This window comes from Mobula birostris, chromosome 3 (genome assembly GCF_030028105.1).
Source record: "Mobula birostris isolate sMobBir1 chromosome 3, sMobBir1.hap1, whole genome shotgun sequence".
Classification (NCBI taxonomy): Eukaryota; Metazoa; Chordata; class Chondrichthyes; order Myliobatiformes; family Myliobatidae; genus Mobula; species Mobula birostris.
In genome coordinates, this window is record NC_092372.1 from 129,663,893 (window position 1) to 129,680,996 (window position 17,104).

The window sequence follows — 17,104 nt, forward strand, 5'->3', positions numbered from 1 at the left end:
AGATACAATAGGGTCTTTTAAGAGACTCCTGGACAGGTACATGGAGCTCAGAAAAGTAGAGGGCTATGGGTAAGCTTAGGTAATTTCTAAGGTAAGGACATGTTTGGCACAGCTTTGTGGGCCAAAGGGCCTGTTTTGTGCTGTAGGTTTTCTAAAAATCTTCTCCCGTTTAGATTGACAAAGGCTAATTTCAGAAGGATATTGGTAAAGTGAAATCAACAACATGTCTCAGCAGAAGAAGGGTGTTGATTACATGTGCTGATTTAAAACAACAGGAGAAAATACTGAAAATGACGACTTTAGATGGGAGTAAAATTGTTTGTACATTAGTAGGGGGTAAATGAAGGTTCAGGGTGTTATTTCAGGTGTTTTTTGGTGTGTATCTATGGAGGACATTAGGGACAAGCTGAGTTGTTTTGGCTAAGAGATTGCAGACCTAGAGAAAGGGAAAATGTGAGATTGTGTCTGTTTTGTGTTTTTCTGATGAAGTGCTACCATCAAACTCAATTTAGGCTGTATTAGTTACTCAGTCAGAATGTAACGTTGGTGGTGGGAAAACTGCTGGAGTCAGTTATCAAAGATGTGATAACAGCACATTTGGAAAGCAGTGAAATCATCGGACAAAGTCAGCATGGATTTGTGAAAGGAAAATCATGTCTGACGAATCTCATAGAATTTTTTGAGGATGTAACTGGTAGAGTGGATAGGGGGAGAACCAGTGGATGTGGTATATTTGGATTTTCAAAAGGCTTTTGACAAGGTCCCACACAGGAGATTAGTGTGCAAACTTAAAGCACATGGTACTGGGGGTAAGGTATTGATGTGGATAGAGAATTGGTTAGCAGACAGGAAGCAAAGAGTGGGAATAAACGGGTCCTTTTCAGAATGGCAGGCAGTGACTAGTGGGGTACCGCAAGGCTCAGTGCTGGGACCCCAGTTGTTTACAATATATATTAATGACTTAGATGAGGGAATTAAATGCAGCATCTCCAAGTTTGCGGATGACACAAAGCTGGGCGGCAGTGGTAGCTGTGAGGAGGATGCTAAGAGGATGCAGGGTGACTTGGATAGGTTGGGTGAGTGGGCAAATTCATGGCAGATGCAATTTAATTTGGATAAATGTGAAGTTATCCACTTTGGTGGCAAAAATAGGAAAACAGAATATTATCTGAATGGTGGCCAATTAGGAAAAGGGGAGGTGCAACGAGACCTGGGTGTCATTATACACCAGTCATTGAAAGTGGGTATGCAGGTACAGCAGGCGGTGAAAAAGGCGAATGGTATGCTGGCATTTATAGCGAGAGGATTCGAGTACAGGAGCAGGGAGGTACTACTGCAGTTGTACAAGGCCTTGGTGAGACCACACCTGGAGTATTGTGTGCAGTTTTGGTCTCCTAATCTGAGGAAAGACATCCTTGCCATAGAGGGAGTACATAAAAAGGTGCACCAGATTGATTCCTGGGATGGCGGGACTTTCATATGAAGAAAGCCTGGAAGAACTGGGCTTGTACTCGTTGGAATTTAGAAGATTGAGGGGGGATCTGATTGAAACGTATAAAATCCTAAAGGGATTGGACAGGCTAGATGCAGGAAGATTGTTCCCGATGTTGGGGAAGTCCAGAATGAGGGGTCACAGTTTGAGGATAAAGGGGAAGCCTTTTAGGACTGAGATTAGGAAAAACTTCTTCACACAGAGAGTGGTGAATCTGTGGAATTCTCTGCCACAGGAAACAGTTGAGGCCAGTTCATTGGCTATATTTAAGAGGGAGTTAGATATGGCCCTTGTGGCTACGGGGATCAGGGGGTATGGAGGGAAGGCTGGTACAGGGTTCTGAGTTGGATGATCAGCCATGATCATAATAAATGGCGGTGCAGGCTCGAAGGGCCGAATGGCCTACTCCTGCACCTATTTTCTATGTTTCTATGTTTCTATGTATGACCCTTCACTGTTGCGTGTTTTAAATGCCAACTAGTGGGACACATTGTTACTTCATGTAGGGGAAATTGTGATGTGCAGAATATGGAGGTGAACATGAATATGAGAATTTCACCCTGCCTCAAGTTTACCTGGTCCATTTCCGACACCTCCCTCCCCTTTCCAGATCTTTCTGTCTCTGTCTCTGGAGACAGCTTATCCACTGATGTCTACTATAAGCTTACTGACTCTCACAGCTATCTGGATTATTCCTCTTCTCACCCTGTCTCTTGCAAAAACGCCATCCCCTTCTCGCAGTTCCTCCATCTCCGCCGCATCTGCTCTCAGGATGAGGCTTTTCATTCCAGGACGAGGGAGATGTCCTCCTTTTTTAAAGAAAGGGGCTTCCCTTCCTCCACCATCAACTCTGCTCTCAAACGCATCTCCCCCATTCAACGCACATCTGCTCTCACTCCATCCTCCCGTCACCCCACTAGGAATAGGGTTCCCCTGGTCCTCACCTAACACCCCATCAGCCTCCGGGTCCAACATATTATTCTCTGTAACTTCCGCCACCTCCAACGGGATCCCACCACTAAGCACATCTTTCCCTCCCTCCCTCTCTCTGCTTTCCGCAGGGATCGCTCCCTACGCGACTCCCTTGTCCATTCGTCCCCCCCATCCCTCCCCACTGATCTCCCTCCTGGCACTTATCCTTGTAAGTGAAACAAGTGCTACACATGCCCTTACACTTCCTCCCTTACCACCATTCAGGGCCCCAGACAGTCCTTCCAGGTGAGGCGACACTTCACCTGTGAGTCGGCAAGGGTGATATACTGCGTCTGGTGCTCCCGATGTGGCCTTCTATATATTGGCAAGACCCGATGCAGACTGGGAGATCATTTTGCTGAACACCTATGCTCTGTCCGCCAGAGAAAACAGGATCTCCCAGTGGCCACACATTTTAATTCCACATCCCATTCCCATTCTGACTTAAAGAGGGGTAACTTTGAAGGTATGAGACGTGAATTAGCTAAGATAGACTGGCAAATGACACTTAAAGGATTGACGGTGGATATGCAATGGCAAGCATTTAAAGGTTGCATGGATGAACTACAACAATTGTTCATCCCAGTTTGGCAAAAGAATAAATCAAGGAAGGTAGTGCACCCGTGGCTGACAAGAGAAATTAGGGATAGTATAAATTACAAAGAAGAAGCATACAAATTAGCCAGAGAAAGTGGATCACCTGAGGACTGGGAGAAATTCAGAGTTCAGCAGAGGAGGACAAAGGGCTTAATTAGGAAGGGGAAAAAAGATTATGAGAGAAAACTGGCAGGGAACATAAAAATGGACTGTAAAAGCTTTTATAGATATGTAAAAAGGAAAAGACTGGTAAAGACAAATGCAGGTCCCCTGCAGACAGAAACAGGTGAATTGATTATGGGGAGCAAGGACATGGCAGACCAATTGAATAATTACTTTGGTTCTGTCTTCACTAAGGAGGACATAAATAATCTTCCAGAAATAGTAGGGACAGAGGGTCCAGTGAGATGGAGGAACTGAGCGAAATACATGTTAGTAGGGAAGTGGTGTTAGGTAAATTGAAGGGATTGAAGGCAGATAAATCCCCAGGGCCAGATGGTCTGCATCCCAGAGTGCTTAAGGAAGTAGCCCAAGAAATAGTGGATGCATTAGTGATAATTTTTCAAAACTCGTTAGATTCTGGACTAGTTCCTGAGGATTGGAGGGTGGCTAATGTAACTCCACTTTTTAAAAAAGGAGGGAGAGAGAAACCGGGGAATTATAGACCGGTTAGCCTAACGTCGGTGGTGGGGAAACTGCTGGAGTCAATTATCAAGGATGTGATAACAGCACATTTGGAAAGCGGTGAAATGATCGGACAAAGTCAGCATGGATTTCTGAAAGGAAAATCATGTCTGATGAATCTCATAGAATTTTTTGAGGATGTAACTAGTAGAATGGATAGGGGAGAACCAGTGGATGTGGTATATTTGGATTTTCAAAAGGCTTTTGACAAGGTCCCACACAGGAGATTAGTGTGCAAACTTAAAGCACACGGTATTGGGGGTAAGGTATTGGTGTGGGTGGAGAATTGGTTAGCAGACAGGAAGCAAAGAGTGGGAATAAACGGGACCTTTTCAGAATGGCAGGCGGTGACTAGTGGGGTACCGCAAGGCTCAGTGCTGGGACCCCAGTTGTTTACAATATATATTAATGACTTGGATGAGGGAATTAAATGCAGCATCTCCAAGTTTGCGGATGACACGAAGCTGGGTGGCAGTGTTAGCTGTGAGGAGGATGCTAAGAGGATGCAGGGTGACTTGGATAGGTTGGGTGAGTGGGCAAATTCATGGCAGATGCAATTTAATGTGGATAAATGTGAAGTTATCCACTTTGGTGGCAAAAATAGGAAAACAGATTATTATCTGAATGGTGGCCGATTAGGAAAAGGGGAGGTGCAACGAGACCTGGGTGTCATTATACACCAGTCATTGAAAGTGGGCATGCAGGTACAGCAGGCGGTGAAAAAGGCAAATGGTATGCTGGCATTTATAGCGAGAGGATTCGAGTACAGGAGCAGGGAGGAACTACTGCAGTTGTACAAGGCCTTGGTGAGACCACACCTGGAGTATTGTGTGCAGTTTTGGTCCCCTAATCTGAGGAAAGACATCCTTGCCATAGAGGGAGTACAAAGAAGGTTCACCAGATTGATTCCTGGGATGGTAAGACTTTCATATGAAGAAAGACTGGATGAACTGGGCTTGTACTCGTTGGAATTTAGAAGATTGAGGGAGGATCTGATTGAAACGTATAAGATCCTAAAGGGATTGGACAGGCTAGATGCAGGAAGATTGTTCCCGATGTTGGGGAAGTCCAGAACGAGGGGCCACAGTTTGAGGATAGAGGGGAAGCCTTTTAGGACCGAGATTAGGAAAAACTTCTTCACACAGAGAGTGGTGAATCTGTGGAATTCTCTGCCACAGGAGGCCAGTTCATTGGCTATATTTAAGAGGGAGTTAGATATGGCCCTTGTGGCTATGGGGGTCAGGGGGTATGGAGGGAAGGCTGGGGCGGGGTTCTGAGTTGGATGATCAGCCATGATCATAATAAATGGTGGTGCAGGCTCGAAGGGCCGAATGGCCTACTCCTGCACCTATTTTCTATGTTTCTATGTTTGTAAGGAGTGTTTAATTGTTATTTAAAGAATACCCAAAATGAACCGGTGCCAGTCCATGGAGTCTGGCATTGAGTCTCCCAACTTAGATTGTCTTCAGTTCTGCAAATATACCTTCCCCCCCACCCCCAAGTCTCAACCTCATCCCCTGCATGATTTATGGCACTTATCCAGCTTATGACCCTACCAATTGTATGTCTCAACTGTCATTTTTCCACTTAAACCCCCTGCACAACCTCTACCAAACTTCTCTCTTCTCCCCTCCCTTCAAGCTCAATTCCTAGCCTTCTGCTTCCCTAACTTACCCCTGCATGGTAGGACTAGCCCGATTTTCTTAGCACACTCCTTTTTTTTCCCTAGCACAAGGCCGATCCAGTAATACAGTTGAACCTTTTGCTTAGTTGCATTTCCCAGAATTAAACTCTTGAATAACAGTTCTGTTGGCCTACCATACAGTAACCATTCAACTTCTTGGCAGGAGTCTCCATAATATAATGAGAAACTGATGAAAATGCAAAAGAAAATTATTAGCCTAGTATCAGGACTGAGATTCCAAGAAAAGCTTAGAAGGGTGGGGCTTCATTCTCTTTACACTTCTGGACCTTGAAGTGTCAAATCTAACTTACTCTTTTTATCCTTGGTTCAGCTGTATCTGTAAAGGTCACTGACTTTTCTATTTAGAAGTAATTGCCAAATGCAACTTTCATGCACGAGGACAATGGAAGTACAAGTGCAGCTGTTCAATGAAGTACATTTCATCAAATCCACTGGTGTATATGATCTCAACAACTCTTAATTGCCTCAAAATCCACTCCAGCCTCCAGCCCTCTGGTAGGGAATACCAAAGATCTACTAAGCTTAGGGGTCTTTCCTTATCTCATTCTGAGTAGGTGACCACTTTGACTGGTGGACCACAATTTTTGTTTTGCACAGTGGGTGGGAGGATGCATGCTTATAACCTAAACACTTTTGATCAAGTCCATGGCATTAAAAAAAGGTTGGGAATCCAAGCTTTAGTGCAAGATTAAAACCCAAACTCAAAAGCCAATCCACATGCTCAAACCAACCCCCAAAATCAGTCTGAGCTCTTATATTCCCTCCCCACCCCACCCCCCATATCTGGTCTGTCCCAGCTTGAACATTTTGGAGAATATCACACCCAACACTGATAATGAATAAACTAAACTTCACAACCAATCCTGGATGAAGTCTTTTATTCATCCCCTCATGACAAAATTTGCTGGCCGGTGGTGTGGTGGTATCTGCCCCAGACTTCGAGGTGTGTGGTCCTAGGGTCCGTATCTGGCTGGTTCCTTGCATGCTTTTCATCCATGCTGGGTTGAACATCGAGCTAGTAACTCAGCCTCAAAAAAAAAGACAAACGCTAAAGGAACAGCAAGGTTGCCCCCGATGTGCCAGAAGACGTAGAGAGGAACAACAACATGACAAAATTTCACCATGTTGCCATGGTACTGAGGCAAAATTGAAGGTGATGCCAGCGAGGGGCCTAGTGCAGACAATGGTCCCCATTTACTCTCATGCTGTGTCACTGGCTACAGCTCACACCCAGTCAGACCCAGAAATAACTCCCAACCACATCACATTGCTCATCAGCTCCCTGCTGAAAGACATAGACCCACATCGTGTCAGAGTCAAACTGACCCAGATAACAAAGCCTCCAGCACAACACAATTGAACCAGAGTTCAGTGCATTTGGTTTGGCAGAACACAAGACCTGAACTGATTCCACCTAAATCCAATACATATTTACTCATGAAAACTCACATTGGTAGATAAGATGCCTGCAGGATTCAATTTGTGCTTCATACAGGCTCTCTGGAAAGTATAAAGGACACCGTATATGACTTTTCCCAGGCCAACAACCATGTAATAAAAAGAATGTTTATAAATAACCAGGCATTTAAGCTATTAGGATAGCAAAAACGAGCAATGTTCAACATTTTATTCGAAATATTCAACTATAAAAATGTAATACAAATTCTATCAAGATTTTACTACAGATAATTAATCCTGAGCAGTGACTGTTTTGGAAACCTCAGTTGGTACGTTGTTCAAAAAGGATAAATAACCCAGCTGCTATAATGGACAGTAGGCAGTTACTTAATTCATGCGGAGGAGACAAAAAATAAAATGATTTGGGGGTCACATTAACATTAAGATTATAGAAAATTGTTCCACTCAATTCAAAGCACACATGAAATACAAGCAAAAAAAATCCCATCTGTGTCATTATTGCAACTAGTGTATAAATAGGAACACAAGTCCATGTTGAAAACAACAAGCACTGAACAAGAAGGTGACTAGTCCCTCAGTCTTCAGAAGTCCTGTCGAATATTTTCTTTGTTCTCGTCCCCTTGCTGTTGCTTCATCTTGTTTATTTCACCTTCAAGCTGGACAATTGCTCTCTCGATCTCGTAGTTCTTGCTGACTAATGCAACCCAGCTGAAACAGAACAGAGGGAACATCTGTTAATTGCCCAACTATTGAAAGAGAGATTTATTGCTACTGTTGGGAATAAGGCTGACCACTCATTTGCTTACAACGGTCAATGCATCTGCTCAATAAGGTACAGCATTGGCCACGATGACTTATATTTTCCTAGTATCTGCATCCAACATTCTCAGTACACACAGAAGCAAATTAATTGTTTAAAACAATACATATACTCAAGGACTGCCAACATTTATGGGCTGCAGTATTTCCACACAAACACTAAGGTAGTGATTAACAGTATATAGATTACTTGGCCACAGCTGTACTCAATACAATGGTGCCCACTTTCCTGGTTGATGTGTTCTGTCCTTCCCCACTCCATGGGACTTAACGAGACAGAACCAGTGCTAATACAGGATAAAACAGGATGTAAAATTAGGACCTGGGAAATACACCTGACCTTCACAGCACACTGCCAACAGACTCCTGGCAAACAGGGAGCTGAGAAATTCAAACAAAAGCACCAGCAACAATAGATAAAAACCCTCACCTTTATTCAGGGAATCATGATTTTTTTTTAAACATTGTAAAGTGTCCTGAGATCCTTCACAGAACAATGGAAATTGTTACTTAGTCAAAATTATCAGGAACTCAGGATTCATTGATGGTTATGCATCCATCCCATCAACATCCACCTTTAGTTTTATCACGTACTCAAATTTGTTTCAGTCCAAGCTGTTTTTCATCCTCTGGTAATGAGTTCCATCTTCTCCAAGAAATATCTACTTCTTTTCCAGTTAGATTTACAGCTCAACATTATTACTTTTATTACAGTATTTCCCTTTTTTGTTGATATTTTAACACCTCCCCTTCTGAATGCATTAGCTCATGTAGTACCACCAGGACGTGAATGAACTGACTGATGTTATTCTGATCGATGTTACCCAGGTGCTGGATAGAATATCAGAGAAATGAGTCTGCCAAAGTACTCCTTTAATTGCAGCTACTTTACTACTTTAATGTGCTGACTGACAAGACATGGGCTCAGCTAGACCACTGTGCCAAGTTCTACCATGTTCTTTTTGAATTGTGGGGACATTCTAAGATTTATCATTCAAAACGCATTTCTGCTACAGCACAATAGCAGACAGGATGCAACCATAATAACTGGGTGTCTTAAAATTAAGAGCCATACAATTATCTATGTTCCCACTATATAAGCTCAGGCTTCACTGCTACACAAAAATAAATTCTATCACTGAGAAACGCTGGAAATTAGCATGTTGTATTTAATTCTGCCTATGGATACCACCCAGTACAGGACAAAAAAAATTGCATTCTCTAACCAAAATACTCAAACAATTGATATTGCGGGCCAAGACCCTTCATCAGGACTGGAAAGGAAGGGGGAAGGAGCCAAAAGCGACTGTTTATTCATTTCTGCAGATGCTATCTGACCAGCTGAGTTTCTCCAGCATTTTGTGTGTGTTTCTCTGGATTTCCTGCAGAATCTCGTTTTATCAAATTTTTCAAAGATTCATTTAATGTCAGAGAATGTACACAGTATATAACCTGAAATTCATACTCTTCACAGACATCCACAAAATGAATGACAGAAACATCGAAGCACCAAAGCCCCCTCCCCCACCCTTCGCACAACCAACAGCAAAAGCATCAATCCCCCCTTCCCCTCAACTTGCGCCAGTGGAAACACTAACCCCCCACAGCAACAGAAAAAGCCCCCAAAGAGACTTCATGTTTACTCAATAAACAGACTAAGATTATTAAAGCCAGAGCCAGTCTGTTCTACTTCCTGCCCAAGCCAGTATCTCTTACAGTTCCTAAATTCAAGCAACCAGAAGGGGATCTACGAATTCTTGCCATCCACCTCCCATATACCTCTACTCTCACCTCTCCTCATCCCAGACAGTGCAAGTAGTAAGGAGAGCCACCTTGATCCTTGCCTTCCTCCCCACCACAGCTTCTGCAGTCAGTGGATCATCTTTCACTGTCTCTGCCAATTTCAACAAGGTCCCACTAAGACATCTTTCCTTCCCCTTTCAGCAGTTTGAACATCAAGTTTTCCTCAATGAATACTGGACTACTATGGTAGAAGAAAGATGCTATACGTTCTGTACGCATGCAGATAATCCAGTTAAAATCCTTTCCAACTGCACAATTAACAACCGCATCAATGCCAAGAATCCAGGCTGAGATGGGTAGAAATATAGGAATGAGAAGATTGAAAGCAATCAGACGGGAAAGTGAATTTGGGGTGAACATAGATCAGCTGTGGCCTCACTGAATGTAGAAAAAAAATTAAGGCATTGCCTGACTCACTCCTGCAGCCATCTTACATTATTTTTATTTACAAAGTGCAAGAAGGTTAATAGATAGTATCCCCTAAATCTATGACCCCCATCACTTGATTTGACACCTAACCCATGGGAAATGTATACCATGGATCAACCTGATTTGGAAATGTTCAGTGCCATAGGGGCAAAACCTTGATTCTTTCTACACATCATAAAGCCTGCAACAGTTGAAGGCCAATTGTATTCCATATATCTACATGGGTTTTCGATGTTGGTTTGTTGCACAACAAGCCACAATGTTATCCTGTAAAAAATAGCTTAGATTAGATGGGTGGAAAGTTTGACCATTAACTTTTATCGAACTTTGTGATTCTGCTTACATCAGAAGACAGCTCATTGAGAAACACAAGCTAAAGTTGTCTATGTTCTAGTTAAAGAACAGAAGACAGGGTTCATAATTTTGTGCCAAACTAATTAAACTAAACTAGCCCCTTCTGTCTACACAAATCCATGTCTATACTAGATGTCAATTTCAGTATTCCCCAGTTCCTTTCAATCCAATACATCTCACCTCTCTGCCAGGTTCCTGACAGCAAATGCATCTCTGCAATCCAAATGATCTCATCTTTTATCTCTTTTCCCCAGTTGCCTGTAATTCTACTTTCCCTTCCCACTTCTCTCATCCTCCAGTAGCCCAGCCATCCTTATCCCTTCCCCAGCTGCTTATGATCCAACCACCATCCCCCTACAGTCCAATGAATAGCCCCTTCTTAGTTTTCTATAATCAAACCTTCATCCAGCCAGGTTTCTTGTATCCTTTCTTATAATTCAGCTATGTTCCTTCCATTCAATGCAACCATCCTGTCTCAGCCTGCGCCTCACTACTCATTCTCCACCCAGTTACAAATTTTACTCTCACCCTCCACTCATTACCTCCATCCTCAACTTATTTGCTATTTGAAATCTGCTCTCTATCTAGTTCCATTAAAAGTCATTCACCCCAAATCTTAACAGGTCCTCTCTTCAAATATGAGGATGAATCTGCAGAATATCTCAGGGGAGTTGCTTTGCCTAGGTTATGGTGAGGACTAGGCCCTAGCCCACAGTGTCACCTTGGATGGAGTGGTCTGTTGCAGCTGCTCAGCATAGAGAGTAGGGGCCTCTGCCGGGCCTGCTGGGTTGGGAACTGGGCCCTCCTGTCAGTGCTGCACTCTGGTGTTCAGTGCAAGAACACGTTGGACCAGGACCGTCATGGCACTCAGGGTTTGGGGGGGGGAGGGGGGGGCGTATTTTTTTTGTGACTATATGTTTTTCTGAATTCGTATCCATATATTTGCGCTCTGTACTACTGCAGTGTGCTGTTGGTAATGTGTTTTGTAACTTGGCCCCAGAGGAACACTATTTCATTTGGGCATATCCATATATAGTTGAATGACAATTAAACTTGAACTTGATTATTTCCAGCATCCTATTATTTTAGATTATCTTCATTTGCAGTGTTCCACTTTTGGATTACCCTCAGCATTTCAATAGCACCATCTCAGCTCTCCCAGTTTCTCACAATTCAACCACTCTTTGCCTATATGTTCAAAGTTCAAGTTCCAAGTAAATTAAGTACATATACAGTACTGTGCAAAAGTCCTGTAAAGTGAAGATGCTTTCAAAAATAATGAAGTTTCTAAATATTAAACAAAATAAGAATAAAGAGCATTAACCAGAAAAAGCTAAATCAAATCAATAATTACTGTAACCACCCTTTGCCTTTCAAACTGCATCAACTCTCATGCAGTTTTATAGGAAAATCAGCAGGTAGGTTATTCCAAGCATCTTGGAGAACTTGCCACAGTTCTTTTGCAGACTTTGGCCGTCTCACTTGTTTCTGTCCCTCCAGGTAATCCCAGACAGCCTTAAAGGTGTTGAGATCAGGGCTCTGTGGAGGCCATACCATCTGTTGCAGAAATCCTTGTTTTTCTTTTCACTTAAGATAGTTCTTTACAATGTTGGCCATGTGTTTGGGGTCACTGTCTTACAGGATGAAGTTGGGGCCAATCAGACGCCTCCCTGATGGTATTGCGTGATGGATGAGAATCTGCTTGTACTTCTCAGCAATCAGGATTCCATTAATTTTGACCAGATCACCAGCTCCATTTGCAGAAATGCAGCCCGAAACATGCAGGGAACCTCTCCTGTACTTCACTGTTGTCTCCAGACACTAGTCCATGCAGCACTCTTCAGCTCTTCTATGGACCAACTGTCTCCTGTTTGAGCCAAATATTTCAAATTTTGAACCGCCAGTTCAAGAGCTCTTTTTGCAATTTTTTTTCAGCATCCCCAGTCCCTGGGTCTTTGTGTGTAGGTGAGTCCCTTGACTTTGTTTCCACTTCGGATGAATGGCTTTTTGGCAGCAACTCTTCCATGAGGACCACTTCTGACAAGACCTCTCCTAACTATAGAGATGCGTACTTGGATTCCAATGGCTTCTGTGAGTTCAGAGCTGATAGTAGTGCTGGGCTTCTTCTGATTTAGAAGGGATGTCAGTTCAATGTATCTCTTGTCAGCCACAGAAATTGGTGCAGCAGCCCACTGCATTTCTGCTCCTCAGCCTTGCCCGTTTCTTTGAGATTCTCCAGTAGAGCTTAGACAGCTCCAGGGAATCCCGTCTGCTGCAAAATCTCTGCTTAGCAGAGACCTTGCTGAGGCACGATGACCACCTCATGCCCTGTTACTATGCTCACTCTTGCCATGGTGTAAGAATTGATGACATGAAGGTTAAACCAGCACATCTGGTACACCCTCACCTTTTAGTTTTGTTGTCCTTCACCCTATTTGATTCCTTCTACACCCACTTCTATTTCAATTAATCAGTTCAGTTCATTGTCATTGATCATAGCAACTATGTTATTTTTATTTGGGTGATATACCTAAAAGTAATCAAGTTTTTATTTGAAGAGTGGTGTAATGACATGATTAAGATTTCTACTGCTAATGCTGTGGGGTATTTCATTTAGTAGCTTTCTGTCGCTGTGTATATACAAATGTTTGTACATCTGCTGATGCTTCTGGACACATCTTCAGTGATGTTCCTGGAATCATTGGGTGTTTCGGGTCTCTCAACATCATACAACCTCCTCCAGGTGACCCAGCCGGGGCTGATCAGACCCCAGCTTATGTCCAGATGGCTAGCTACTTATGACTCCATGGCTCCCCTCTTTTGAGCCACAGCCATCTTGAGGCCCTCTCTGCCACATCGGTGGTACTGCAGATGGCTCTCCTCTTCCTCTCTCCCTCGATGCCCAAATTGCTGAAGGCTCTAACTAAGGAACCGGCTGCAAATCCCCTACAACCAACCTCCACTGGGAGACACTTCGCTCTCCATCCAGCCTGCTGACAGTTGCTGATCTTCAATGTTCTTTGGTTCTTTGAGTAAGGTATTTTGGAGCCTTCCTTCTCCTCTTCTCCGAACCGTTCAGTTGAGATACTGACAATAATTGTTGTCATGGCTTGCAGCTGTAAAAGCAGTGCGCCCTGCTGGTAGAATGTTATGGTTTCGGCTAAAGATAAGGGGTTATGATGTTCAACTTAGGAATGTTCTGTCAGCCAATCAAGATGATGGAATTAGGAGAAGGCGGAGGGAGATTTGTGACGGACACTGCAGGGGTTCGTGGTCTTTTTGGTGGGAGATGCAAAAACAGGATCAGGAGTGACAGCCATAGAATTTGATCAGATGGGAAGTTCTACCGGTGATAGGTGATGAGAATTCAGCGCCGTGACTAACAGTCATATCCAGCTTTCGGATAATATGAGCCCCAATGCCATGTGCACATTAGACTGGTTTAACTGTAATGGGCCCTTCTACCTATTTTTTATTTTCTTTCTGTTAATAACTGTGTGATAAAGCTGAAGTTAGTAAGTACATTTTCTTTATAATTGTATGCTGTGTATGATCTGTTATTTCTTGCCAAATAATAATTGTGTATGGGCAGTATTTACACAGGATTCACTCAAATCGGGGTTCTGTTAATCAGAACATCTCAACTTTCCTGTTTGGTTGAACCCCAGATCATACCGACCCTAGATGTATATTGTTTACAAAGCACGGCCTTCTCACCGCTGAGTCTTGTGGCTGTTAAGTCAGCTGACTAACGAGTCAAGTTTACACATGAGCCCTGTTAGGTACTACAGTGGTTTATTACTTAATATGTTACATTACTTTATACTTTATTGTCGCCAAACAATTGATACTAGAACGTACAATCATAGCAATATTTGATTCTGCGCTTCCCGCTTCCTGGATTACAAATCGATAGTAATCATTATTTAATGAAACAGAAAAACTTCTCTATAACATGTAATTTTTTGGAAAATGAATGTTTGGAAATTTGAAATCTGTTCTTTCCTACTGAAACACTAATGCAGAAAACAAAAAAAAAAATCTAAAAACAAAGCCTAGGGTGCCCAAGACTTTAGCACAGTACTATATGTCACTATATACAACCCTAAGATTCGTTTTTTTGCAGGCATATTCAGTAAATCCAAGAACCATAACAGAATCAATGAAAGACTACACCCAAAAGTAAGAAAGCACCAATGTGCAAGAGACAACAAACTATGTACATACAAAAACAAAAAAATTAATTAATAAGAAATAAATATCAAGAACCTGAGATGAAACATAGAAACATAGAAAATAGGTGCAGTAGGCCATTCGGCCCTTCGAGCCTGCACCACCATTTATTATGATCATGGCTGATCATCCAACTCAGAACCCTGCCCCAGCCTTCCCTCCATACCCCGTGACCCCCGTAGCCACAAGGGCCATATCTAACTCCCTCTTGAATATAGCCAATGAACTACCTCAACTGTTTCCTGTGGCAGAGAATTCCACAGATTCACCACTCTCTCTGTGAAGAAGTTTTTCCTAACCTCGGTCCTAAAAGGCTTCCCCTCTATCCTCAAACTGTGGCCCCTCGTTCTGGACTTCCCCAACATCGGGAACAACCTTCCTGCATCTAGCCTGTCCAATCCCTTTAGGATCTTATACGTTTCAATCAGATCCCCCCTCAATCTTCTAAATTCCAACGAGTACAAGCCCAGTTCATCCAGTCTTTCTTCATATGAAAGTCCTGCCATCCCAGGAATCAATCTGGTGAACCTTCTTTGTACTCCCTCTATGGCAAGGATGTCTTTCCTCAGATTAGGGGACCAAAACTGCACACAAGAGTCATTGAAAGTGAGTCCATTGGTTGTGGGAACAGTTCAGTGATGGGGCAAGTGAAGTTGAGTGAAGTTATCCCATTGGTTCAGGAGTCTGATGGTTGAGGGATAACTGTTTCTGAACCTGGTGGTGTGAGTCCTGAGGCCCTTGTAACAACTTCTTGATGGCAGCAGCGAGAAAAGAGCATGTCCTGTGTAGTGAGGGTCCTTGGTGACAGATGCTGCTTTCCTGTAACACTACTCCATGTGGATGTGCTCAATGGTGAGAAAGGCTTTACCCATTACTTTTCCATTCAAGGGCATTGGTGTTTCCATACTAGGCTGTGATGCAGCCACGCAATATACTCTCCACTACACATCTATACAGGTTTGTCAAAATCTTATATGTCATGTCAAATCTTACAAACTCCTAAGGAAGTAGAGGTGCTGCTGTGCTTTCTTTGTAATTGAACTTCCATTCTAGGCCCACGATAGATCTTCAAAAATGATAACACCAAGGAATTTAAAGTCGCTGACGCCTCTCCACCTCTAATTCCCCGATGAAGACTGGCTCATGGACCTCCAGAAGTCAATAATCAGCTCCTTGGTCTTGCTGACATTGAACAAGAGGCTTTTGTCCTGGCACCACTCAGCTAGATTTTCAATCTCCCACCTATATGCTGATGCGTCACCACTTTGATTTGGCCAACAACATTGATATCGTCAGCAAACTTAAGTTGGCACTGGAGCAGTGCTTCACCTCATAAGTATAAGTGATTAAAGCAGGAGGTTAAGCACATGGCCTGTGGTACATCTGTGCTCTGGAGATTGTGGAGATGTTGTTGCCATCTGATCTGAGTCTACATGTGGAGAAATTGAGGATCCAATTGTTCAAGGAGGTATTGAGACCTATGTATTGAAGCTTACTGATTAGTTGTGAGGGTATGATAGTTTTAATGCTGAGCTGTTGTCAATAAAGACTACATCTTTGCTATCCAGATGTTCCAGGATTGAGTGAAAGCCAATGAAATGCCATCTGCAGTGGACCTGTTGTGCCAGTAGGCAAATTGGAGTGGATACTTTATACTTCATTGTCGCCAAACAATTGGTACTAGAACGTACAATCATCACAGCGATATTTGATTCTGCACATCCCACTCCCTGGATTACAAATATTAAATATACAAAAAATTGTTAAAATTAGTAAATATTAAAAATTTAAATTATAAATCATAAATAGAAAATAGAAAAATGGAAAGTAAGGTAGTGCAAAAAAACCGAGAGGCTGGTCCGGATATTTGGAGGGTACGGCCCAGATCCGGGTCAGGATCCATTCAGCAGTCTTATCACAGTTGGAAAGAAGCTGTTCCCAAATCTGGCCGTACGAGTCTTCAAGCTCCTGAGCCTTCTCCCGGAGGGAAGAGGGACGAAAAGTGTGTTGGCTGGGTGGGTCGTGTCCTTGATTATCCTGGCAGCACTGCTCCGACAGCGTGCCGTGTAAAGTGAGTCCAAGGATGGAAGATTGGTTTGTGTGATGCACTGTGCTGCGTTCATGATCTTCTGCAGCATCTTTCAGTCTTGGACAGGACAGCTTCCATACCAGGTTGTGATGCACCCTAGAAGAATGCTTTCTACGGTGCATCTATAAAAATTAGTGAGGGTTTTAGGGGACAGGCCAAATTTGTTTAGTTTCCTCAGGAAGTAAAGAAGTGGATTTAAGTTGTAGCTCAGGTAGGAACTCTCAAAATACTTCATCGTAGTGGATGTAAATGATGCTGGACGATAGTCATTTAGGCAGGTTACTACGTTCTTCTTAGGCACTGATACAACTACAGCCTGCTTAAAGCTGGTGGGTACCTTAGACTACTGAAAGGGAGGTTAAACATATCATTGAACACTCCAGCCAATTGATCAGTACAGGTACCATACCTGGGCCATGTATTTTCTATGGGCTTACCCTCCTGAAGGTTCCTCCATGCTTTGACGGTTAAAGTGAGCACAGAAGGCATTGAACTCATCTGGAAGTAA

The 17,104-nt window shown here is 43.0% G+C and overlaps 1 protein-coding gene across 2 annotated transcripts in view; it reads right to left on the minus strand.

The window, feature by feature from the left end:
* Positions 1 to 7,043: 7,043 nt before the first annotated feature.
* bcas2 (BCAS2 pre-mRNA processing factor) overlaps positions 7,044 to 17,104 on the minus strand; it is a 37,807-nt gene continuing 27,746 nt past the window's right edge. For both annotated transcript variants that reach the window (XM_072251955.1, XM_072251954.1), the window contains one exon: positions 7,044 to 7,577. In XM_072251955.1, coding sequence (XP_072108056.1) covers positions 7,451 to 7,577 — 127 coding nt within the window. In that variant the 3' untranslated portion in view covers positions 7,044 to 7,450. The remainder of the gene's footprint in view (positions 7,578 to 17,104) is intronic.